General features: G+C 50.8%; 1 protein-coding gene across 1 annotated transcript in view; it reads right to left on the minus strand.

Moving 5' to 3' along the window:
* Positions 1-27,102, minus strand: part of Slc9a1 (solute carrier family 9 member A1) — a 58,188-nt gene that overhangs the window by 11,198 nt on the left and 19,888 nt on the right. The window contains exon 2 of the mRNA XM_021643788.2: positions 1,205-1,665. Coding sequence (XP_021499463.1) covers positions 1,205-1,665 — 461 coding nt within the window. The remainder of the gene's footprint in view (positions 1-1,204; positions 1,666-27,102) is intronic.

Below are 27,102 nucleotides of genomic sequence, written 5' to 3' on the forward strand. Positions count from 1 at the left end.
AAGTCCTGTAGGAACCCCAGGAAAACGAGAGGCTGGTGTCTGTGTGTCCTGCATCACAGTTGAGCGGAGGCGCTTATGTAACCCTGGCAGGGGCTGCTACTAGAAGAGAGCGAGATGGAGAGCTGAACGGCCAGGTTAGACTGTTGGGCTGGGTGAGGAGTGTCGAGGGGCACAGGCGGAAGAGGAGGCGATGAGCAGTTGTCTGTTTCTATTGGAGGTGTCCGTCCAGGGGGCTGGAGAGGACAGACTGGTTCCAGCAGGACGGGGCAGGCGCCGCTGTCTCCTGTGTTCCCTGTGTGTGCAGACCCTCTCTTAGGAGCCCAGTTTTGGAGGGGACATGAGTGTCCGTGCACACACCTCCTTCCTGAGGAAACTGGCTGAAAGGCACGTGCACACACGGTTCTGCCAGGCACAGGTCCTCACCTGGCCTTTGGCAGACAGCACCACTACTCTGTTGTTTGAAGCCTGTCAAAGGAGAGGCCTACGAGAGAAAGAATCTCTTGCTTAAAGTCACATTAAAAAAAAAAAAAAAAGGCAGCCAGGCATACACTTTAATCCCAGCACTTGGGAGGTGGAGGCAGGCGAATCTCTGAGTTTGAGGCCAGCTGGGTCGACAAAGCAAGTCTAGGACAGCTGGGGCTACACAAAAAAACCTGTCTCGAAAAATAAAATAAAAGCAACAACAAAACCAACAATAACAAAAAAAAAAAGTAGTCTACCCGGACATACTAATTTCACTGTCACATCGTACAGGTTTGGAGAACAGACTTCTTTTTGTTTTCTTTGCCAAAAACCCTACATATACCAAATTCTTAAACAGCCAACACAAGAGTAAAAGGCTCCTTAGAGATTAAATGGGCTATGAAGAAGCTCAGTAACTGGGCAAGACAGCATCAAATGCAAGCTGGCCAGGAAGCAAATGACCTAAGGCCAGGTGCTCAGGCCCTGGAGGGCAATAGCCTGGAGGTCCCTGCCTCAATCTCGCTCCCCACATTCTAGCAAGCTGTTTAACTTCTGTGGGTTCTTCCTAGGAAGACGGGACTAGTACATCTCTCCTCAGGTTGTCCTGAAGATCAAACAGAAAATCCATGTTGCAGTGCGCAGAGCAACGCCTGATACACAGCAAGCATGGAGGGACACTGGCCAACTCTATGATCATTGGTGGAAGGGTAAGGCACTGCCTGTGCCCCATGTGACCGCTCACCACAGTGACGGCGTCATTGAGCAGGGACTCCCCGAAGACCAGGATGTGTAGAAGTTCGTTGATGTGGATCTCCTCGAAGACAGCCAGCACGGCCACTGGGTCCACGGCGGAGATGATGCTGCCGAAGAGCAGGGTGTCCAGCAGACCAATGTTGTTGATCTGCTCACCGCCCACCAGGCACACGGCATACAGGAGGCCACCCAGGAAGAAAGCGTTCCACAGCGTGCCCACCACAGCAAAGATCAGAATGGTGCCCAGGTTCTCTGTGAACTGCCGCAGTGGCAGGAAGTAGCCTGCGTCCAGGATGATGGGTGGCAGCAGGAAGAGGAAGAAGACGTCTGACTGCAGGAATGGGGGTGTCTCGCCAACGCCCTTGATCAGGCCCCCCACCAGCAGCCCCACCACGATCAGCAGGCAGCTCTCCGGGACGATGCTGGAGATGGTGGGGATCACATGGAAACCTGTGAAGGGCGAGAGAACGGGAGGCCGTGGGCTTTTCAGGGGAGCCAGAAGAACAGAGGTTGGGGACAGGACTGGGGACCAGGAGAGCAGCTGGTGAGGGGTGCACAGGCTTGGTCTCAGAAGGCCGCTCTGTTAACTCTGAGCCTCGGGTTCCTCTCCTGTAAAATGGAAGGGATAACACCAGCTTCACAGGGCTGTGGTATAACATAAATTATTTAAAAGTTTACATTTGTGTGTGTGTGCGCGCGTGCCCGAGAATGTACATGTATGCATACGCCATGGCCCATCGGTGGATGTCGGAGGACAGCTTGTGGAAGTCGGCTCTTTCCTTCAACCATTTGCATGCTGGGGACTGAACTCGGGTCAGACTTAGTGGCAAGCGCCTTTACCGATGGGCCACTCTGGGCCTGATGTTTTTCACAGGACCTTCTCCAACTGCCTCGGTTACTGTCATAAACCGCTGGGACAGCAGCTCTACATGCCATTCATGACCAGGGTGCAAAGTACTTAAGGCATCACGTTACCCTGAACCATGGCATCTCTTCAGGCACTCTCGGGGAGCTGACGTACATCCACCCAGAGACGAACAATCTAACAGTCCTGTCTTGGGGAAGGCGGGCTCCATGCCCTAGGGGTGTGGCAGCCGCTGGCTGACAATGAATGGTGGGTGTTAAAGTGGAGATGCCTGAGAGACAGGCGAATCCAAGAGCATCAGTGCCTGCGTCTGCAAACCTGCAGAGCACCTGCAGTGACTGCCAGTCCCAGACCTGCAGGCAGGAGGCGCTGTACACATCCGAGGCACACTTTTCCGGCCAGGAGGCAGCTGCTCCAGACAAGATTCCAAGAGGTCAAAAGCCATCAGTCAGCAAGTGAAACAAAATCTCTATCACCCTGCCTGTAGCCCAGGCCCGTCCACTCTACAGCCAGGGCCACGGAGGCTGGAAAAGCGAAAGGGCATGCACAGAGTCAGAGCAAATCAGTGGGAGAACGAGGAGGGAACCCAGCCCCCAGGAAACTCCACGGTTCTGAAAGTTTTGTTCCCCTAGCTTCCTCCACATCAAGGCACGGTGATGTCCGCCAACCATTTCCCCAAGTGGTGTTGGCCATTCTCTGATGAGGCTCACGCTGGTTCCAGATGCAGGCTTCTGAGATGCCAGGTTTGCTTATAGAATGGGCTCTTTGGTTTTGGAGTAGGGAGGTGGGCGAAGACCTGGGTACCCAGATGTATACTGGGTGCTCAGTCCCCAAAGCCAACTTGGTCAAGAGGTAGTGGGCCCTTTGCTCAAGAATGATGCACCCTCCTCTTCACTACCGAGCAAGCTCTGAGCTGGCCAACCCCATAGGACATGCCCAGGCCTGAGGCTACCATAGAGGCTCGACACGCACCTGCTGACTTGAAAATACCCAGTGATGGGCCACACTCTGTGACCCCGAAGGAACTGCCTAGTCAGATCTCTGTCTTAATTATCTGCCAGACCCTGGGAAGGAAGGGCATTTCTCTTGATGGCAAAGCCCCTCCTACACTCAGGTGCTGACCCAGGCAACGCTAGCACCACCACAGTTCCCATTCATTGCCAAGCTTCTGGAGACACTGAAAACACATTAGGGGAAAACATGTCTGTCTTAGGGCAGGAAGGAACTCTAAAGGCACCGTGTACATGCTCCTGAGTTCCAGTCTCCTGTGCACTGAAAAGCGATCGAAGCTCTAGAGTCTGCTGGTGACACCCAGAGTTCAGCTGCCAGGTACATCTCTTGTCCCATTCTCCTCCCCACGTCCTAATAGTCAAATTATTTGCAATTGTCCACAGTGAGCCATTCTCTTTTCCCAGCAGATAGGCCACCAACTGTGTGGTTGGTTAAGTGTGCTTCTGCCTCCTCTTCCAGGAAGTCTTCCTTGACCATCCTAGGCAAGACAGGAGTTCCTCTCTTGTGCCTCTTTCTCTTACAACCTTAAAGCTATGGTCATCATCTTTTTCCTTGGCACCCACAGAGATCAGGCAACCAGCTAAAGAGTGGAGACAGGGCCACAGCACCTTATCCAGAGATCTGCAGTGCTCTGAAAGGGAGATCATTGGGCCCGCTACACTGTGGATCTTGAATGAGTCTCAATACCCCAAGTTTTAAAGGGTTAATAACTCTAGATGGGTGACACAGCCTTCAAGAAGTGAGAGCTAGGAGAGGTTTTTAGGTCCCTGGGAGCGTGTCCTTGAAGGGGAGGAAGGAAGGGTCCCCAAAGTTCTCTCTTGCTCTCTTTGCTCCTTGGGTCAGGATGTAAGACTGTGACCCACAACGGCTGCCTCACATTGTGGCCCAAAGCACGAGGATCATTCCGTCTCAGATTAAAACCTCCAAGACGAGGCTGTCAGCCTGCTGGGTAGAAGTTCTGCCCATCCAGCGAAAGGACTGGAGTTCGGATTCCAGCACCTCCACACACTCTGGGTGGGCACGGCAGAGTGCCCGTAACCCCAGCACTGGTAAGGAGAGGTGAGGGTTATCTAGAGCAAGCTCTAGCTGGGCTAGTTGAGTCAGCCAGCTCTGGGCTCAAGTGAGAGACCCTGCCTCAATGTGTAAGAGTTACAGAAGGAGACACCTGACCTTAACCTCCGGCCTACACACTCATACACAATGTAAACACACACACACACTCACACCCACATACAACATAAACACATATACACTCACACACCCATGCCCACACACAATGTAAACACATAAACACACAAACATACAATGTAAAGACATACACACTCACACGCATACCCACACACAATGTAAACTCACATGCACACTCATACCGTGTAAACACACACACACAAATCCCTCTAAAACTGAGTTTAAAAGTTTAAAAGGGTACTTAGTCATAGGAAAGTGGACTAGCTAAGTTTAAGGGAATATAGCTTTTTGCTATAATATAGTATAATATAGTTTTTTGCTTTTCGAGGCAGGGTTTCTCTGTGTAGCCCCGGCTATCCTGGAACTCACTCTATAGAGCGAGCTGGTCTTGAACTCCTGAGTGCTGGGATTACAGGCATGCACCACCACAACCAGTGAGTAATAGTCCTTAAAATGGGCCAGAAAGCAGCTTCCCAAGGTCAAGAATGCAGCTCTAGGGACTGAAGAAATGGCTTGGTGGGTAAGGTGCTTGGGGCCAGCCTGATAACTGAGTTTGATCCTTGGGTGCCACACAATGGGGAGAACCACCTCTTCCAGGTTGTCCTCTGAACCCCACAGCCAGGCTGTGCACACACATGAACACACAAATAAAGAAATGTTTGAAAAGGGCCACCCAAAGGGAACCCTGAGTGTCTGGGGTCCTGCTCTAGAGTCAGTCTGCCTTAGGAGAAAGTACAACTTAGAGACCGCTCTCCTGGTCCATGAAAGCCAGACAGCGAGCTGGTATGCAGAGATGAGCTGGCCAGAGCTCCTTCCTGGAGAGGGTGCATGTGAAGCAAGCTAGGAGCAGTGACACAAGGGAGGTCTGCTGCTCCAGAAGGTGTCCAACAGCCCAGCACTTCGCCAGAAGCACATGCCACCTCGCTCAGGCCTGACAGTCTGGTGTTCCTATGCTGCGGAGAACAGGCTCTGGGCTCTGCAAAGAAGGTACCTGCTGTGGCACAGGAGCTCGCGGCCATTAGCTGCAGTGCCAACATTTTCCCAGGCCTGCTCTGCTGGTCCCTGGGGACCTTTATGAGGAGCTCATGGGGATGGGAGTCCTCCTCATCCCCAAGTCCACAGCAGGTGAACAGCTGGTGTTCCTACAGGACAGACGACAAGCTGGAGCTCTGAGAGGCATGATGCGCTCTAGCAGGCCACTCAGGCCTGGGCCTGGGGTCTCTTGACCAGCGGACAGTATACTTCCTTCCATTTAAGAGAGCTCTCAGGGTTGCCGTCATGCCCCTGGCACCCTTCCCTCCAATCTTCCCCTGCATCTTCTGTTGTCCCTGCCTCCTAGCATTCTTTAGGGGGCTCTGGGCCTGAGGGGCCTCTAGGCTGAGTGCATGGTTGAGCCCAGGCTTCAGGGAAGGGCTGGAGCTGTTCATTCTTGGCTTCTTGCCTGCAGTGGGTGGCACATTACTGAAAAGTGCTTGAGGGAGGGACAGTCTGTCAGGAGGAAGAGACTCCTCAGGGAAAGGAGCGTGCCTGAATGAGATCTGGCCTACCTTGTCCCTCTCCCAAGGCCTTGGTTCCAACTGCCACCCCCACCCCCCGTCCCTGTACCAAGAGTCCCAAAACACAGGAAACTGGCTGACACCTGTAATCAAAGGGTCAGGAACAACAGATGGGGTATCTGGTGTGGTGAAAAAGGCCAGCACTGAGGTAAGATCCCAAGAAATAGGCTCCTCCAAGGGCTCAAACTGTGGCAGTGGTGACTTAGCTATGATGGAATTCAGATACAGTTAGAACCAGATCTAGAGACAAGGGAGCTAGAATGGACAGCATTTAATTCGCCATTATGTGGTCGGTCAGAGAGAGCAATGACCTGTTAATGGCCACAGAATCAGTCCCACAAAAGCTGTGCGCTGTAAGGCCAGTGATCCCCTCAGGCCCATAACATCCCTCCAGGCATCATGTGTGATGTGTGTGTGTGAGGTGTGAGGCAGGAAAATGTAGGATTACACATACCCAGCCTTACACAAACCCCTGACTACAGCTCCAGGCTGGCCTTCCTGTGTCACAAATGCATGCTGACAGAAATGTCACCAGATTTTGGATTGACTGACTGGGATTCTCATGGTTCTCTGCAGCTGCTCTGCTCTTTACCATGAGAACATTTTATTAACATATTTCGGGCTGTCCCCATCTGCTTGGGTGCACAGTGGGGCAGGCAAGGCTGTCCCATGTTTGCAAGGATGACCATGTTCCTGATTGCCACAGGCCTCCCTGACCTGGGAAGTTAGAGGGGAATGCTGGGAAGAGGAGCCTCTGAGGCCCACCAGTGTTAAGTGGCCAGGGACCAGGTGGCAGGCTGGGGGCTCTGAGGGCTGCTCCAGGCTGCAGTTCAGCCAGGGCCCAAGGGAATCCCTTCTTTATTGCACAGTGATTCCTTTTCTTTAACTCTCTCTTCAGCTGCAGCAGCAACCAGTCTCCACCTTGGCGACGAGAGGCAATAACTCACAGGGAAGCTCCAGTGACTCCACAGTCACAGCAGTGTGCACTCACCCTGTGACCTCATTTGCCCCTCACCATGGCTGTGAAAGGACCCAGTTTTACAGACAAGAAAACTGAGATATAGAAAGGCTAAGCACCTTGGCTCAAATTCACACAGCCAATAACTGGGATACACAATCAGGCCCTGGAGTCTGTTCTTAGTCATTCATACCATTATCTCTAGTTTCATTCCTAGCTGGTTTCCCAGAGGACACACCCAGGACTAAAGAGGCTCAAAGCAGTTCTCTGAAGACCAGAGGCAGCCATTTTTTTTCCATAAGCCCTTCTTCACCAGGGAAGTCCTTGCACAGTTCCTGTCTTCTCTCAGGCCAGCAGGATCTTTGCTGCCGGTTCTTGGGGTGACAGGTGAGTTAAGCAGACATGGTTTCTTTCTCGCTATCACCTCAGCTGTGGACCCACAGCGCAAAAGCAGCTTAGATTCCAGCCACTGCCGCAGCTGGTTCCCAGACAGACCTGCAGGGGACAAGACTGTGTAGTACCGGCTCCCACCAGCCAACTGGGTCCCAGTCAGGGTGCAGCCGCTGAGTAGCAGGTGGCCTTGCCAAGTTACGTTACGGCTCCTGCCCTCTAGCATGGCAGCGGGTAGAAGCAGATGGGGTAGGAGAGCCGCTGAAGATAAAGAATGCCAGGCGATGATGAGGTGTGGCAGTGCATTCCTATAATCCTAACCACTTGAGAGACTGAGGCAGGAGGAGTTTGAAACCTACCTGGGCAAACAAGAGGGGATTAATTAATCTCAAAAAGAGGAGGGGAAGCACCAAGTGAGGCTGATGGTCCAGGTAAACTGTGACAGCCTCTCTATTAGAGTTTTCAGTGAGGGGACCACAAGATGGCTGAGTGGGTAAGTATTGTGGCACAGCCTGGTGACCATGTTTAATTCCTGGTGACCCAGGTAAAAGTGGGAGGAGAGAACTGATTAAACAAAGTTGTCTTCCGACCCCTACACAGGCACAGCTGCATGTGTGTCCATTCATGTGCCCCATTCATACACACATATGTAACAATAAATTAACTTAAAGAAAGTAAGACTTCCTTCAGCAGAGCACAATATAGACACATCATCACGACCCACTATGTGCATGTGCCCACTGCTGGGCTGAAAGCTCCCGAGGGTGAGACCCTCTCAGGGCCATCCAAGTCCCCGTCTTCCAGCACAGAACAAGCGTTAACTCTTTGCGATTAACATATGACCGACTTGTCAGATGTGACGCACAGGAAAGAAGACAGCAGAAGGGACAATCTGAGCTTTTGAGACAAAGCAGTGTTAAAGAGGAAAGGGTGAGTGGTGTTCCCTCAGTAGGGCTACTGAGCTGAACTTTGGAGGCTCAGAAACAACAACAAAGCCTAACGAACAGGGTCTGTGTCCTACAAATAGCTTCCAAACTGGGTGTGGTCAGATAGGCCTGTAATGTAGCTACTCTAGAGGCTGAGGCAGAAGGATGCCAACCAAGTTCAAGGACTGTCTGGGCTACACAGCAAATCCCAGGACCTCCCCAGCAACTAAATGAGAGCCCGCCTGAGAATGAAAAATAAAACATAAAGGCTCTCCGGGGCAAAGTATACGCCTAGCATGTGGAGTCAGCCCCAAACATGGCAACATCACCACAAGAATAGGTAAGTAGGTAGGTAGATAGGTAGGTAGATAGACAGACAGATGGATGGATAGACGGTAGCAAGATGACACAATGGTTAAGAGAGTATACTGCTCCTGCAGAAGACCTGAGTTCTGTTCCCAGCACCTGTGTTAGGTGAGTTACAACCTCCTGTAACTCCACCTCCTGAGGATTTGATGCCCTTTTCTGGCCTCTGTGGGCACAGGAACACACACACACATACACACACGCACACACAAATACACAAAAAATAAAGAAAAAGAAAAAGAACATGTGGGGCTCGTGGCAGGGCCTCCAGAGGAACCGGCATGGCACTGCCAAGATAGAGCATATTCAAACCCTGGAAATCTCAAACTTGAGATTTAGAATCCCATCCTGAGAAAGAACCCATTTCTCTGATGTTTCAACCTACTTAGCTGGATAACGCTCTCCCCTGCTTCTATGCCTGCCTCAGGAGCACAGACACAACCCCCAGGTAGCAGGCGGTCAGTCACATGAGCTTGTTACCTGTTATCTTTCCTCATGCCAACAGAGCAATGCCAGTGCCCTGAGTCCCAGCCAATGAGACACATTCATCTTTAAAACCTCTCTCCACTGCCCAAAGTTTGTAACTCCCTGTTTCACATGAAATAAAGCTTCAAGCACCATCTACTTCACCAAAGGATGCCTGAGACTGGCTGTTTATTCTGAGTTGTAGCACTGGGGAAAGAAAAGGCTCCTTCTCCCCGAAAAATTTATCGCTGGACCCCCGGACTCAAGGGCCCACCAAGCAGCCGCTGTAGAACCTCCTGGGTCACTCTAGAGCTTGCGCAGCCGCACTGAGCGCTGCCACTCCACCCACCACAGTCCAGGTCAGGCCGGGCCCTCGCTGCCACCTGGTCTGGCGCTGGCAGCTAAAAGAGAAGCACACTTATTTTAGAGAAAAATCTCCTTTTCCCTCAACCCCCGCCCCCAACACCCTCACACACACCCTGGCTGGACTGACCCTACACAGGACCCTGGGCTTCATCCTCCCCAACCCCCCAAGCTAACGAGGCTTGGCCTTACTTCCGGTTTGGTGGTTACCAGGCCTCACTGAAGGTGTGGGTCACACAAGAAAAGAGTAGGGAACAGTAGCAAATGTCTTCATTCCCAGCACTTGAGAGGCAGAGGCAGGTGGATCTCTTGTGAGTTTGAGGCCAGCCTGGTCTATAGAGTGAGCTCCAGGGCAAGGGCTATGTAGAGAAACCCTATCTCAAATAAAACAAACACTCAAAAAACCCAAACCGAGAAAGGAAAGAAAAATGAGGTCATCCGACTTTAGTAAGCTTTGCTAACATGCAAGCATGAGTCGCCGTGAAGGTGGATGCGCTGGCATGGCTAAAGCACTAAGCACAGGGCCTGGTGCCTGGTTCAAAGTGCATTTCCTCTCACTAACTGGGACAACAACGGCACCTGCACAGTGGCTACGTCAATGCGACGGTTCAGTCAGACGCCTCCCGTCCACAACAACAACTCAGTAAAAGCTGGTTTCCAAAAATTGTAAACTAAGCAGGGTGGTGGTGGTGGCGCACGCAGGAGGCGGAGGCGGGCCGATCTGTGAGTTCAGGGCCAGCCTGGTCTACAGAGTGAGCTCCAGGACAGCCAAGACTACACAGAGAAACCCTGTCTTAAACAAACAGCAAAACCAAAGTAAACCAAGGGCTGTGGCGCGCAGTGTTAGAGTGCTTGTCTAGCACCTACAAAGCCCTGAGTTTCACCTCTAGCACCACGGGACTGTGAAACAAACAAACAAACAAACAAACAATCTGGTGTTGCTCTTTTCTCTGCTGGGCTTCACATGCCCACAAGTCGTTTTTTCAATACATTTTCCAGCACAGAAAAGGGAGAACATTTAGTGACACAGTATCTGACGTGATGTGCTTCGGTCTCCCCACACCTCACTTTAGATTACACCCTGATCCTTACCTGATAGACAAAGAAAAGGGTCTGTGAGGTGAAGCGGCTTCACCACGGCTATGAAAGTGGGAAGGGCTGCCATAATTAGAATCCAGGTCTCCCAACTCCTAACTCCAGTTTCTTGAGCTTCATGAAATCTAAGCCTGGCAGGATCAACAGAACAAGAATTTAAGTCTGCAATATGTCTCCCCCGCATAAACACTCAGAAATAAATCTGCGCCCGGTACCTGGGCAGGAACCATCCCTGTGCCCAGAAAAGCCAGGCTCTGTGCCTGCCCCCAGGATTTCCATGCAGCAGCTGGCTCTTGTTTCAATCCACTGGACAGTCTCTCTAGGTGTGGTGGAAGGGATGACACATCCATAGGGACGTCCAGTCTACAGAAGGTAACAGCTCAAAATCTACCTGGAAATACAACAGTGATACTGGGCTGTCTGGGCCAGGAGAAAGGAGGCGGAGCCAGGCATGGATCTGCCCTCTGATGGGCCCTAATGTCTTCCAGGCTTACCACTCATGAGGCTCACCACAGATGGGCCTGGTTCTGTGTATCACCACTTGAGACTCAGTGGAATGGACACAGAAGCACCTTCATACTGTGATGTGGCAGAGGAGGCTGGTAAAAGACGGATAAGAACAGATGGGCCACTGCACGTAGGAGAGGGCGAGCAGCCTCAGAGGAAGCCACAGCGATGAAGCCAGGAGTCATCTCTGAAAGGCCTGGTAGGAAAGGCTGTTCTAAAGCAGAGAACTGTCCAAGGACTGTATGTACATTTCCTTGTGGTTTACAGGAGCTTTCTGTTTTGTTTTGTTTTTTAAATTCATTTGTTTTAAAGACAGGGTTAGCTATGAAACCCAGGCTGGCCTCAAACTCACAGCAATCCTCTGCGTGCTTTGGCCTCCAAAGTAATGATATTAAAGTGAGCTTGTTTTTCTCTTGACTTCACTCTTCTACCTCCATCAATCCCTCTTTCCAGTTGCCAGAAGTTTCCCAGTCCTGCTTCTATGTATATAGTGAGGAACCTTTCTTCACCTTGAACTTCTACCTACCTCCCAAAACCCAGGCAGGCATCACCTCCTCTAGGAAGCCCTCTCTGCACACTCCAGCTAAGTCTGCTGTTCCTCCAAACTGAGATGCTAGGTGTTCTACATTAGTGCTCACTGGCCAGGCATCCTAGCACAGCCTCAACCCTGAAAAAGATGACACTAGGGAAGACAGGGTTGATCCCCTGGCAAAGGGGAGGAGAGTGTGGACACATGAGTAGAGAGCAGTGATGCCTGAGCCCTTCTGAGGTTCCTAAGGCTCGTAGCCAGCCTGGAACTAAGGCTGGACAGTAAAAAGGACACTGGCACATAGGCCTGAGGCACACAAGCTGATTCTGCAGGCCTTAGAGGGTCTCCCCAAACTGGGACAAGGCCCCCAAACTTCAGGCCTCACCCCATCTACATGAGGTTCAGCCAAGTTCTACTGCCATCAGCCTTAATTCACCCTGTGGTTCAAGGAACCATTTCAGTGACCTCAACTCTATCTTATAGCCCTCCTTCCGTGCCCAAGCAGAAGCCTTTCTGGTGTCCTGGAGCCTGCAGTCACCAGAGCTTTCCATAAAGCACAATGAATTCCCCTGCAGTGAGGTACATGATGACTCACACCGCACAGAGGGAAGGACAGGACCAGGACAGCAGTAAACAGTGTGTGTTGACGACAGACAGAGCTGGCAGCCACAGGACTGGCAGGAAAGGGGGGGAGCTGGGGCCGTGTGTGACAGGTCAGTAGGCTCTCATGCTGAGTCTCAGGGCTGGTAAGGGGCCATGTGATACACACTGACTTCTTTCCATTTTCTCAAAATGGACATGGGATGTTTTGTTTTGTGTGCTTTTGGTTTTTCAAGACAGGGTTTCTCTGTGTAGCCTTGGCTGTCCTGGACTCTTTGTAGACCAGGCTGGCCTCAAACTCAGAGATCTGCCTACCTCTGCCTCCCTGATTCCCTACCTCTGCCTTGCCCGACTTGCTTTGGTGATTTTAAGCAGGTCCATGTTAATTTAAAAATGTAAGTGCTCTTAAAAGGCAGTTGTCTTTGCCGAGTCTCTTTTCTGATACACCAGCCTATCTCTAACCCTGCTTACTTTGGAGGCCTTCAGACTTTTCTGCTTCTCTAGTTTTGTTTTGTTTTCAAGTGCTGAGAATAAATCCCAGGGCCTTCGGCCATGCTATGCAAACACACTACCACAGAATGCCAATTTTCCATGCATTAGTTAAAACAATACATTTAAAATTTAAAATTATATAGAAGGGGCTAGAAAGATGGATCAGCAGTTAAGTACACTCGCTCTTCTTACACAGGCCCTGGGCCCTGTTCCTAGCCCCACATCAGGTGGCTCACAAGCACCTGTAATTCCAGCTCCAAAAATCCAAGACCCTTTTCTGGCAGCTGCGTGCACATGGCACACATACGTAAATCCACACACACTCATATACACATGAAAGACTTACTTTAGAAAAAATGGCCAGGCAAAGAGCTCTATCCCTTCAACCCCACCACTCGAGAAACAGAGAAGGGTGGATCTCTTGTTGGTTCAAGGTCATCCTAGTCTACAGAGTGAGTTCTAGGCAGAGAGCTACATAGTGAGACCCTGGCATGGAAAAACAAAACAAAACAATAACAAAAACCCACTTGCTGCTCTATCAGAGGACACCCCCCCCAAACTGAGCTTCTAGCACCCACATTAGGGGGCTTACAACCCCTTTAGCCCCAGCTCCAGGGCAACCCAACACCTTCTTTTGGCCTCCTCAGGTGTTGCATTCATGTACACATACCCACACACATAAATAAAACTACCAATAAAAAATTTTAAATAAAACTATGCCCAGATGGTTAACTATTCCTCTGGAGCAGACACTAGGCACTTTACGGCAAAGCATCACTCAGTTGTCTCGACAGCGCTAAAGCACTAGTGCGGCTATTATCCTCATTTAGAGGCCCAGAATGGCTGGCTGCCAACGTGGCTCAGCAGGCTGAGTCACTTGTAAGCCCCAACTACCCAAACTCTGTCTATCCCTGGTTCCTACAAAGTGGGAGGTGAGAACTGACTCCCCAAAGCTGACCTTTGACCTCTACACATGCAGCATTGCACCCATGCCACCACGGAAAAAACAATTTCAGCGTAATTTTTAACTTTTTTAAAGCTCATAAGGGGAGCAGGTGTGATGGTGTGTGCCTTAATCTACTTAGAAGCATGAATCTGAGGCTCAACAGTAAGTTGCAACTAAGCCCAGGGTACAAAGCAAGACCCTGGACACACGATACAGAGGGATACATACAGTACTCCCACATCCGTGCCCCAAGAACACAGCCAAGGCTACAGGGCAGGGCAACTGATGCTAGAGGATCCTGGTCCTCCTTTCATACCCCAACCTGTGGAGACACCTTCTTGCATGGCCGTGCGTCAGCCAGAATAACGGAGCAATCCCCACAGTGCATTAAAGGGCAGTCTCTTGTGCCCTGATAACCTCTACCTAGAGCCCCGAGCAGGCCTTGCCTGTGTGGTCGGCAGTATCGCCAGACAGCCTCGGTGTCTGGTTTCAATGTGCCTTCACCCCATGGCACCAATGGCACTGGAAAAATCTAAATGACATTCCTGGCAGGGGAGGCTCTTCTTGGCTCCCTAGCTTTCAACCTTGGGGTGAGAAGGAGGTGAAAACAGAATGCTGGAGCTTACAGGAAACCTGGAGGTGACCCAGTGTCCAGTCGCTGTCTCGTCCTTTCATCCCTGAAGGCCTGGTACGGAGCTCTTGCTCCCCGCAGCATTCCATCGCTGGCCTAGCCTGTCTCAGGTCCTGTCTAAGGACCTGCAGCTGTTCCACATGCACTTTGCCTCCTATCTGAGGTGTGGCAGGGGCTATGGAGAAACAATGCTCTCAAGTTTCAAAAACTTTCAGTGCTTGTTGCTAGAAATTTTAGAGCCATGAGAATGCTAGATTGTCCTTTCTTTCTGGTAGGGTAAGATACAGTCTGCAAAATGCAGACACAAGACAGAGCTGAAATTGATCACACCAAATACCTGTTGTCCTGAGTAACCCTCTCGGCCCAAGGCCTGTGCAATTCAGAAGCATCACAGTGACTTCAATACACTGCTTCGCATGTGTACTCAAGCACAATGTGTGGCAAGGTGGCACAGGAGAGGCAAGAAGAAAGCAGCACAAAGACAGCCTACGATTCCCAGGAAAACCCTGCAGAAAGTGAGTCACAATGTCCCATTCTCAGCTGCCACAGAGGAGGGCAAGGGGTTGCTCAGGGAGAGAGAACAGTGGCCCCTGGGAGGCAATGGGCCGTGTCCCTCCCAGCTCAGTTTGCTTACAGGGACTGTTAAGTGCTATGTATTACCTGTGATAGAGAAGGGGTGTTAGCCACCTCACAACCTGACCTCTCAGAGAACCATAAAGATTGGTGAGAGCCGGGTGGTGTAGCCTAACTGGGCTACAGAACAGAAAATTCAAGGCTACCTGGGGCAACCTATGGAGACACTAGCAAAATAAAAAATAGAAAATGGCCTGAGGACATAGCTCGGAGGTAAACATTTTACTAGTTTATGCAGGACCATGGGTTTAATCTCTGGAACTCTAAGGAGGTGAGGAGAAGAGAAGAAGAAAGAGGAAGAGGAGGAAAAGGAAGAAGACAGGAGGAGGAGGCAGCAGTGGTAGAGATGACGTCAGTGAGAGCATGACGGAGGAGGCAGCTGCAGTGGAGTCTCTGGAGGTGTGTGCTCAGGCGCACAGGTGGATGTGTACAGCGACAAGGAGGCAGGAGCCGGGAGCTCTGACAACAGGCCCCTCCCCTTCTGTGTTTCCCCTAGAGCCGCTCAAGTCCAGCTGTGGAATCATTCTGACTCCTCTGCGCTTTGCACACCCCATGTCCCACCATAGGGGCTTCTGCCGCTTCCTTCGGGACCTGTGACGGCTTCCGCTAACACTAACCACTATGATGGCTTGCTGGGAGCACTGCACAGTCCCTGTCAGTCTCCTTTACCCGCTGCAGCTTCTGCTCTTCCTACACCAGCCAGGAGGGAGCCACCTTTAAAAGGCAAGGCGGTCAGGGTGATGAACACCTTTAATCCCAGCAATCAGGAGGTAGATTGATCTCTGAGTTGAGGCTAGCCTGGTGTACACAGTTATGTCCAGGCCAGCTAGAACTACACGGTAAGACCCAGTCTCAACAAACCAAACCAAACCAAACCACAAAAGAATGACAAACTTTTGAAAGGGGGAGAGCAATGCTGGGTGGTAGTGGCACACCCTTTTAATCACAGCACTCAGAAGGCAGAGGCAGAGAGATCTCTGAGTCCTAGGCCAATCTGGTCCACAGAGTTCAAATACAACCAAGGCTACACAGAGAAACCTGTCAAAACAAAACAAAAAAAAAACAACAAAACAAAAAAAGAAGGAAGGAGGGAAGGGAAGGGAAGGAAGGGAGAGAAAAACCCTCTAGACCGTTTGGCCCACATTAAATCCCTGCTCTCATTGGCCCTGTTCTCCTGGTTGTCTTGTTTTACCCTGATTCCACCCTAGAGCCTTTGCACTTATTTGCATGAGTGGATGGCATTTTCTCTCCTTTCCTCTGGAAGGTCCTCTCCAGTCTTATGCTTTCACCGCGTCTGGGTACCTTCCATGTCCTGAGAGCGTGTGTGCTTACCAGCGCGTTCCCTGCTCAGAGTGTGAGCTTGTCTACCCTCGCCGTCAAGTTCCTGGCATCTAGACTAGTGCTTGGCACATAGCTGTCTAGGACTGATGACTGATCTGTGAAAGATCATCTCTTGCTTTGTCACTGTTCCAAGTGATTCTCAAGATCACATGACACCAAAGATATGAATGCATTGTCAGGGTGGGTCACCTTGTCTCTGGGAAGCCCTACAGAGACAGACACACAGCCCTATACGAGAGTCTCATCATGTTGAATAGAACGCTGATTTGTTTCCACACAAATCAGCCACAAGCAAGTTCCTTGCTCCAAGCAAGAATGGACCATGTCCTTTTACCATTGACTCTCCAGCACCAAGCCCAGAGCCTGACACATGATGATGAGGATCAAGCTTGGTTGCTGAGCCTATATGATCACTTAAGGTCCAGACTGCTAGACTGTCCTGACTAGCAACTGGCCCTAGGAACTGACTCTAGCTGAACTGGCCTTACCAGTGAGATCTAGAGAGGAACCTGATGAGGCAGAATGGAAAGGAGTGGAGCGCCGATACAGGTAGAATATTTCTATTGGGAACAAATGACAGCAAAGGCTAGAGAGGAAGTTTGCCAGTTAGATGAGTATCAAGTATCTTTTCTCTGGTTCTCACAAGAAGCCTAGGCAGTGGATAGTAGGTGAAGACAGACAACTTCAGAGGGTCCACAAACTCGCCCAAAATAACATGGGTGGCAGTACAGGCAAGAGTCACACCAGGAGTGCTGACTCCCAGGCCAGTGCACACCTGGGCTGCATGTAGAGCATCACACATTTCTTTTGAGAGCATGGTCTCAATCAACCCACTGAGGCAGGACAGGCTGCAGGGCTCCAGCTACCCAGGCTCAGTACCTTGGAATCTGGGAGTTTCCTGGCCACAGTCATGAAGTCTAGGCTCCAGGGAGACCAGCAATGGACGCTGCATAATACCAGCAGAGTAGGGAGATGTCATCCTCCTACACCCAAATATGCTTTCACCGTGTCTGGGGTACCTTTCATGTCCTGAGAGCATGTGTGCTTATCAGCGTGTTCCCAATATATCTTAAATGTAGAAAGCTACATTCAGAGGGAGAATTCAGAGGGCCAGACCCAGGCCCTCTTGGTGATCAAGAAACCTGGGTTGCAATCCCTAGGTTACCTACACACTGGGATCTCTGATCACACCCTTGCGTTTCTAAGCCTCTGTTCTTCCTCTCATGCTGGTAGAAGCACTGTCTGTGGCTCAGGGCAGCTGGAAAAAAGAGCATGAACAGCACACTGACAAATGTTCTGCCTTCATGCAGATGAGGGCTGGAAATCAGCATTCAAAACAGAACAGGGATGCCAAGAGGCTTGAAACACAAGAGGAAAGGGATATCTGCCCTGCACAGTTTGACCTCCTCTACAGCTTGGTATGACTGTCACTAGCCCTGACTTGGGGTCAGCAGAAGAACGGCATAGGTATAAAAGCAGAAGGGTCGGGCTTCCTGCTGAAACAGGTCAGATATTGCCTGGCACCTCTGAAAACTCAGGCCAGCTCCATGGCCAGGCTCTAGGGAGGCAAGGACTGAAGGGTCAATAAAGCAGACTACCCAAGGGGCAGCCAGTGTTCTGGGGCCTGGGGCTGCTGAAGATGCTGAGAAGGGAGAAATCAGGAGGACAAGCAGTGAGCCAGCTCAGACTCTCAACCCAAATTCAGTGACATATCAGAGAGGCTCCATGGTTAAGAGGGTGCTCCCCTGCCAGCGACTAGCCACGGCTTCATGCCACGTACTTAACCTCTAACTCAGTTTTTCACCTGGGACATGGAACTTACAGCCATTTCTATCTGGAAGGGCTGTCTAAGCAGCAGAAGAGCTGAAAATACTCAGCTAAGGGCACCATCCCATCTCTGCACACCCCACCTCCAGCCCTAAAATAGCCCACCAGCATCAGGACGCAGCCACCAGAGAAGCAGCTGAGGCCAGGAGACCCGGGCCCCACTCAGGCTGCACAGCATCAGCACACAGTCCCTCATGCTAAGCCTGCCTGCAAGAGCCACAGAGGGCATGTAGGGAGGCCATAGGAAGCAAAAAAAACCTCTGGAGACCCCAAGGACCCTGTTCCTTGTAACCTGTAAAGTCACAAAACTACCTTCAGGAATGGGGTCTACAGGTCACAAGAGTTGTAGATGTGCTAGGCTTTGTAAAAGGTCTACTCTCCTAGACAGACAGTAGGATGCCTGAGCCTTGGGTAGCAGAGTCCCTGTAAGCTGGTGAAGGCAGGGACCACATGAGGGCCATGTTCTGAAAACCTTGCACACAATGAGCTCCAGAATGGTGGTAGACATGGTGGGAGGCATGCTTAGGAGACCTTTCCTTGTCCCTTCTCCCCTGACATTGGGACACTTTGTCACTCAGGCCTCTGGAGGCAGTTACTGGACTGAGCAGATAGGAGAACTGAGCATGCCTAGAGAAGTCTACATTACAGAGGACACTGCTGAGAAATGAAGAAACTGCAGCCCATAGGCCTTGGTCCCAAAGCCAGGAGGACCCAGGACCTGATACCTCCTTTGGGGGAGAGAAGCACAAAAAGCTACAGAAAATGAGAATAGGCAGCCACCCTAACCTCTGGTTAAGTAGATAAAAATTATGCCCAAAAGGGAGAAGGGGCAGGGCCAAGATCTTGAAGCAAAGCGGCAGCAAAGCGGGATGCACACCTAGAACGGCCTACATCCAAACTGGTCCTCATGTAGAACAGAATGCCAACCCCACAGACCACTTCTGCTTTGCTGTAACCGGCCTTTCCTGGGCCTTCTGACATACCACTCTGCAGCTGAGGAAACTCGGGGGCAAAGAAACAAGAGGAGGTTTGTTTTATTTTGTCTTTTGAGACAAGGTTTCACTATTATATAGCCCTGGCTGTCCTGGAACTAATTACGTACACCAGGCTGTCCTCTAACTCACAGAGATCCACTGACCTCTGCTAAGATGCGTAGCACCACTCCTGGCCTTAGGCGGAGGGGTTTCATCCCGGTCTTTCTGCCTGGTCTTTTTGACTCAAGAGCCACAGTCTCCAGCTATGTTACCTGAAAAGCTGGGCTCTGGTTCTCTGTCCTGCTGGGAAACAAACAGGAAGTGTGGGAAGCAAGAGCTGGAGTGTGCTGCCAGCTTCTCACTCTGCTGTGTGATCTCAGACTGACCGCTGCTTACCCACTTTAAACCTCTGCCCCCTCTAAGACCCACAGCAATAGCAACCTCTGCCTCCCTAAGACCCACAGCAATAGCAACAAACCCCAGGAAGGGAGAGGCAGAGCTACCTGCCACCCTGACAAAGAGGAACAGAGCCCTGCTTAATTCCTGTGTGCACAGACTTGTGGGGGAGGGGGACATGACAGTGTGCCCTTTAGTCATAGGCTATCCCCAAAAGACAGAACTACTAGCCTCAGGCTTTCTCATTTCACCTCAGCAGGGCCATGAGGCAGTCAGGATTTCCACTTTCCAGTGCACCCACCAGCAGGCTTAAGAATTTGCTCAAATGATACAGGCGGGAAGCAACCAAACTAAAACTGGATCCCAGGACTGCTGATCGCAGAGGCCAAGCTTTGCCATCATGTCAGGTCTGGTAACTGTTTCTTGCTGGTGCTCTGGTCTTCTGGAATGAATGACAGGCTGGAGGCTAGGACCCCTTCAGCTGAGCCAAGCATGAAGGCCCAAGGGTTCTAGTCAGGATGAGAGCTGCCTGCCTGCCTACTTGCTTACCATCCGGCCAACCCCATATAAGTGCACACAGGAAGGAGATAAGGGAGCCTCTGCCAGTAGTGGCTCCTGCCTGGAGCTGCATTAACTGTATGGACTGCAGATGAGCGGTCTGCAGAGGAAGGGTACTTATGCCTCCCTGAGGCACAGCAAACAAGATGCTATGTCATCCAGACTGGAGAAGCGGCCATCGTGGGGCAGGACATAGAGCCTGGAACTTGTGGGGAGAACTGACAGTTGTAATCAGCCCAGTCCCAGTTTCCTCAAGAGATGGAGATGCTGATGGCAATGCTAGCTAGCACTCATTGAACATTTGCGTCTTCTCAACCACCTGCTGACCTAGGCTTCATCACATTTCTACTACAGATGAAGGAAACTGAGGCTCACAAGAGGCTCAAGGCCACCCAAGCTCAGTCATATAATGGAGGGAGGAGCAACTTTGAATGGCTTTCTCCCCAACACTCTCTGACTTCCCATGATTCAAAGTCGTCCAGTATCACTACTCTAAGGCAGTCGGCTACCCCCTCTGAATCTTGGGGTCCTCATTTACAGACTGAGGATATTTCTCTCTACCTCATCGGGTGAGGAGAGGAGCACCAGAGATGAGCCAGAACCTAACAGGGAGCCGGGTAAGCTGAGGCTAGACCATGAGCTTCTGAGCCCACTACGGTGAAGGACTGTTTCTCATGACCATTCACTGCCACCAGCACTCGTGTCACTTCAAGACCTCACCCTGGAAGCATATACCTGGGCTCTCCCCAGGCCCGCCCTGAGCCAACAGGGCACTCCCAGAAAAAGGCCCAGCCTGGCGCTTTGATTACCATCACCAAAGCCTTTTATAATGAGCTGTGGCCACAAGAGGACAGGAGCCAGGGCACAAAAAGCCATTTCCGAGCCATGCGCCTGGTACTGAATGCGGTAGCTAAACACTAAGGAGAGTAGGGCCTACCTGGACTGGTACTGTGTAAACCTTATCATGCTAAACCCTTCCTGGGGAAAGGGTGAGAGAGTGAGGCAAAGGCCCCTGCCACGCCAGTCGGGTCTGCCTCCGGTCTGCTGTTCTTGATATCAGCCTAAGTCACAGTCACAGGTCTGTAGGTGCCTGCTTCTCTGTTCTCTTGGAGCTTGAGGGAAAGCTGTGGAGATTAGTCACTCAGGTCAGAGCTCAGCCTCATCGAGGGGCCCTCTTAGGAGGTTCTCTTTGTCCAGAAAGTAGCCACATAGGCATCAGAAATCACTGGCTGGTTCTGGCCCCTTCAGTTGCTGGGGATTTTGGTTTCCTCCAGTGTCACAGGATGGGGCTGATTAACTCTTGGACATCTCTTCTGTCTCTACTTCTATATAGAAAACAGCACGTCACACCGCCTTCCATCTTATTTGTGTTTAACTCATGCATGTCAGCACACTTAAACCTCAAGTCATTTGTCTGAGGTGGGTACAGCTTCCACTCTAACAAGGAGAACACCAAAGCTCAGGGCATTCAAGCCAGAAACCACAGACACAGGACAACACAGCCAAACCTTGGGTTCCACGGGGAGCAAACAAACCAGCCCTGCCAGGTGCGGCAGAAAACCCGGTGCAGGTTAAGGGCCCACCTGAGACTCTCTCCAAGAAAGAGCTGCACCCTGGAAGTGTGCGCGTGAAGTCAAGAAACTGGAGAGGGGGACGCGTGGGAGAGGAGGTAGTAAGAGGGCAAAGAGCAGGGACTGGAGTACGTCACCTGAAAACAGGGACACTAGTGCAGGAAGGCAATCAGACGGGGGAGGCAGGGCACGGGGGAGAGGAACAAATTAGAAAAAAAGTGTGGTTAGGGCTGGGGAGATGGCTCAGTGGCTAAGAACACTGTAACACTGTCTGCTCTTCTAGAGGTCCTGAGTTCAATTCCTGGCCATCGCACCGAGGTTCACAACTGTCTGTTCTGGGATCTGACACCACCCTTTTCTGGTATTCAGGTGTACATGCAGATAGGGTACCCACATTAAATAGATAAATAAGCGGATGAATGGAGCAACAGAGTGTGGTACATCCATGAAAATGACACAGTGAAACCCATTACTTTGCTAACTTAAATAATAAAAATTATTTAATTAACAAATTATAAAACAAGGGGCTGAAGAGGTGGCTCAGTGTAGAAGCACTTGTTGTTCTTGCAGAGGACCTGGGTTCAGTTCCCAGCACCCATAGTGTATCTACAACTGTCTATAACTCCAGGTCCAGTGGTTTTAGTGTCTTCTTCAGATTTCTGTGGACACCAGGCACACTCATGGTGCACAGACAGACATACAGCCTAAACACCCATACACATTAAATAAATTTTAAATTAAAAACTTTAAAATATGGATATGTAACTAAAAAGCTGATTTCATAAAAAATCAAGAGTAGGTTGTGATTATCTGAGCCTAGGAAGGGGAAGGCAGGGGGGCTCACTGTGCACGAGGGTACAGCAGGATGGGTGGGAGGCAGCAGGACAGGAGGAGCGACCCCCAGTGTTCTCTGGCACAGCAGGATAACTATGGTTGGTAGTAATTCTTCGCAAGTGCTGGGGACTGTGGACCTAGCACATGAGACATGCTACCACTGGGTTACACCAAGGATGATAATCACTAATCAAATATTCTAGACTAGAAGATTCCGAATGTTCCTAATACAAAGTAACGGTAACCATCTGAGGTAACATACCAGCTGCCCTGATCTGGTTAGTGTATATTATATACATGAATTACAGCGCCACCCTGTTCTCCTTGGTCCTGTGGCACACACCTTTAATTCCAGCACTTCAGAGGCAGAGGAAGATGGATTCCTATGTTCAAGGCCAGCTGCATTCCAGGCCAGTCAAGACTACACAGAAAGACCCTGCCTCAAACAAACAAAAATAATATACACAGCAACAGCAGGCTTGTTTCTAATGCCAATTTTTTGCTTAAGTAGTTCATATCACTGCAGAGAAAACCCCAGGACACACTGGTGTTTTAATTTTTCTAAAAAAAAAAAAATTAAAATGCATACCACTCCAGGGGGCAGTTTTTCTGCACCATAATTCAATATTAAACACTTTACTGTAATACATTATCTCATTTCAGTCCCACAAAAACCCCACGGAGTATAAGAATGCTCAAAGCAGCTTTCTTCATAATTGTCAAAAAATGAAAAGTAACTGAATGCTTATCAACAAAATGAGCCAGCTGCCGTGTGACCAAATATGCGGTCAGCGACAGAAAGTGCAAATCTCTGGTAGAAGCGACCAGCAGAAGATGTCAAACACAAGACTCCCCATTATACTATTCTTTTTTCAAAACAGGGTTTCTCTGTGTAGCCCTGGCTGTCCTGGAACTCACTCTGTAGACCACGCTGGTCTTGAACTCAGAGATCCACCTGCCTCTGCCCCTCAAGAGTGCTGGGATCAAAGGCGTGTGCCACCGCGGCCTGGCTATGCTGTTCTTTTTATCTGACATTCAAAGTCAGGTGTGGTGGTGGCTGCCTGTAATCACAGCATGTGGCAGGAAGAGGAATAAGGTCAGGAGTTCAGGATCAGCCTCAAGCTATACAGCTAGTTGGAGGCCAGCCTGGGCTACATGAGACCATCTCAAAAAACAAGCAAATAAAAAACACGTAAAACTAACCACAATGATAGATGCCAGAAGAGTGGTTACTCCAGGGGAGTACAGGAGTACAGGATAGAGCACGTGGGGACCCAGGGAACACAAAGATGTCGGGTATCGTTATCTGGGCAGTTCATGTGGATGCACTCATTGTAAGCAGCACATTTAAAGATTATGTACATCACATATAAACATTATGTGTATCTGTTACAGTATATAGGCATGTAACTCCACAATTAAATACATGAGAGGGTGTTAAAGATACTCAGGAAGCCACATCATGTCCCTAGTCACAGAGCTGCCACAAGTAGAGCTGGAACTCAAATCCATGTCTTAGAGAATCAAGAAGGCTGCCTTGAAACACCCCCACCCCCCCACCCCCACCCCCCGACCCCCACCCCTTGCGCAGAACCATCCCCGCCTCTGCATGGGCAGCGTATTCCTCAATTCTAAATGCTCCCACTGCCAACACTACCACTGGGGGTCAGCCACTAAGTGGAACCAGACTCACCAGAAGCCTCCTGAGAGCTGCTGTTTTGCCAGTGAGGCCAAATAGGGGCAAAAGTCAGGCCCATGCTAAAGCTTTAAATCTGCTGGGAGCTAGGACAGGGTTCCCTGTCACACACCCAGCGTTCATAACAGACCCTGGTCCACACCGTGTAAAGGGCCAGGCCCCATAAGACATAAGACATCGGACCTATCAGTCTGGCCTCTGGCCTACATGGCCTCCTACTCCCATTAGGACCTCAGCTCTTACTAACCCAGAAAGGCTAGGATCCTGCCAGCCAGCCTTCCCCCATCTCCAGGCACTGCAAGAGTTGTAGAAGAATCAGGCACCTAAAACCTTTTTCAACCAGCTTTGAGTTCTCAGCCCAGCCCAGCCCAGCCTTCTCTCCCTCTCCTCTTCCCTCTCCTCGTCCCCACCTCTGAAAGCAGCCACCTCCTGCTGCTCGGAGGCAGCTATTTCCTCTCCACATTCCCCACAACTCCTACACAATCCCTGTCCCAAACCATTTCCTGCAGCTTCCCATCTGATCAATTTCTGAGGAAGCTAATTACCCACGGAGGGAGGAGGCGGAAATCTCTCAGAGCCAAGAACACTGAGGGAAAACTTCATCTCCATTCTCCACCTTCTAGGACAACCGTGGTCCTAACACTGACCCACCATGCTCACCCCTCTCCTAAAACACCTGCAGTTCCCCCAGGCAAAGCGGGTCTGTCTTCTACTCTAAGGCCACTCTGAATTAGTTCTCTGCCAAGTTCAGACCTTGTTGCTAACACACTCTTAAGTGGCAGCATCACAGAGACCCATCGGCCAGCAGGACCCACTGTACAGCACCCGTGTATCACTACAACCACGGTGAGTGCCAGCTTCATGGCTGCATCTCCCAGTGCCAACACCTCTTCCCACACATCTGCCCCAGCAGAGCAGGCGCTCAGCAGCAAGCTGAAAGGAAGAACTCCAGAGGAAGCCCCAGCTCCCTCCGAAGAAGAAACAGGAAGGGAAGGAAGAAGATCATTGTGTTATCACACCAAGACTCCACTAGTGGTCAAAAGAGTTGAGCCTAACCCCAGCTGCCTTTGAGCAAGTCACTTCCCCTCTGGCCTTCTGCTTCCTCCTCTGTAAGATGCGAGAACCAGCCAGGCTCTGTCCACAGCTCTCCAGAGCCCTTCTTGCTAGGTGCTCTTAGGGTGCTCATTTTGCCTCCCTGGCTCAGCACACTAAGGCCACAGAGCTGAAGCGCAAGAGCTCGGGCTGTTCTGGGTCCCCAAACTTCTCCCCGTTACACTTCCAGGACTCTAGGCTTAGGCTAGGATCTCCCAAAGCTCTGAAATTTGGTCCTAACCCGGCCTGACAACAACCCCAGGCTGTGACCACAGAGCTTGAATGGCAAGAGGGTCCTAGAGCTCTGAGGTACCATGACCTCTGACAGGACATGTCTGCTGACTGGCCTGCAGCCGAGTCCAGGCCTCATAGATCCTGGCATCCCACTCAGGCCTGTCCTGCACCTTCCTCTTTGAGTCCTTTAGGATGGACTGTCCTGGCTCACTGGCGGCCCCTTTCCTCTCTAGTAGGCTAGCACCCCAATACCACCAGAGCAAGAGGTGCTTTATTGGGAAGCTTGCGCTATTGTCTCTCAGCCCCAGGCTGAGGAAAGGATGAGCTTTGCATAGCTCTCTCTGTAACCAGCCCAGAGTCTCAAACAACTCCCTAACTTGACTCCCAAGATACATACACACCCTCTTCAGAAACCCTGTCTTTGGAAAGTGGGATGCCCTTTCCTGTCATTTAAGCACCTCCTTACAGAGCCTTCCTGACCTATATCTTCTTTAGGTGCACACTCCTGTCTGACATTGGTGGACCTACTGTTTAATGCTCCACACTCACATGTGAGCCCTTGACACCAAACACTGTTCTGCCTCTCTCCTGGCTGTGTTCTCAGCAGACTAGCACAGGGAAGATGGAGCTGGCAGGGCAGGGCATGTACTGACAGGGTGGTCAGGAAGGCCACCCTGGAGACATGAGACTTAGGCCTGAATGAAAGTGCTAGTTTGAGGCAGTTTCCAGGCAGTGTTCCTGGTTAGGGGACAAGCAAACGCTACAGTCGCACAGAGAAAATAGACTGACATGGGGAGCAGGGGGTAAAACTGAGAAGGGTATAGGCCACATCTCTTTTAGATTTTGTCTCAAGTTCAAGAGGAAGCAGGAGAAAGGTAAGGGGGAAACACCGTGTTCTAGTTTACATTTCTACAAGCTCCCTCAAGCTGCTCTGTGGTCACCTCATTATGGCCAGCACTGGGGGCCAGAGTCACGGTAAGGAGCTCAGGCACGAGACGGAGAAACCAGGTACGGAAACAGTGAAGGCGCAGCCCTAGACCTAGGTGCTTGCCCTCTGGCTAGAGTTCCTGACACTCAGCCGTCCAGCGGAACCCAGCCTACCTAACGTCACTTCCTGCCATGCCAACGCAGATGCTTCAGCTAGCTGAGTGTCCACTCGGATGGCTACTCATGCCAGCTGCTTGCTTGGACAGCGGCGCCCCAGGCCTTGCCTAACTTGATGCCTCTTTGCTATGGGTCCTGCTGAAGGTATCAACCCTGAGGCTCACTGGGCTTTCCAGCCACATTTTAGCACAATCCCCGAGTGCTAAATTAGCCTGTGTCATTTTTCTGAGATTGTTATAAGCTGGATAAAGACAAACACTGTGACTCGTTCTGCTGAGGGTTGTCATAAAAATGGACAGGCTGCGGCTAAGTGTTTGGCTGTTTGGTGGAAGGGTTGGAATTGTCCCAAAAGGTTTCAAAAACAGGGCAATCTGGACATGGAAGATCACTCACAGACAAAGCTTTCAGTAGGAAAAGGCAGGAGGACTGCCATGAGTTCAAGGACAGCCTTGGCTACAACAGCACATTTCAGTATAAAATATTTTTTGAAACAAATGGCAGTCATCATCACTTTGGCTGTGCATCATCTCCCGGCTGTGCTTTCCTCCCATTCTCCCTCTGGGTACGCTGAACAAACTAACACACCACCTTAAGGATCTAACTCAAAGCTCTGAAATGTGAGTCACTACCCGCAACAACACACACACACACACACACACACACACACACTATACCAGGCCTCTGTGGGCCCCTGCCATAGCAGTATTCCACAGAACATTCTAAATGCCTGTTTACATGC

This window comes from Meriones unguiculatus, chromosome 3 (genome assembly GCF_030254825.1).
Source record: "Meriones unguiculatus strain TT.TT164.6M chromosome 3, Bangor_MerUng_6.1, whole genome shotgun sequence".
NCBI lineage: Eukaryota > Metazoa > Chordata > Mammalia > Rodentia > Muridae > Meriones > Meriones unguiculatus.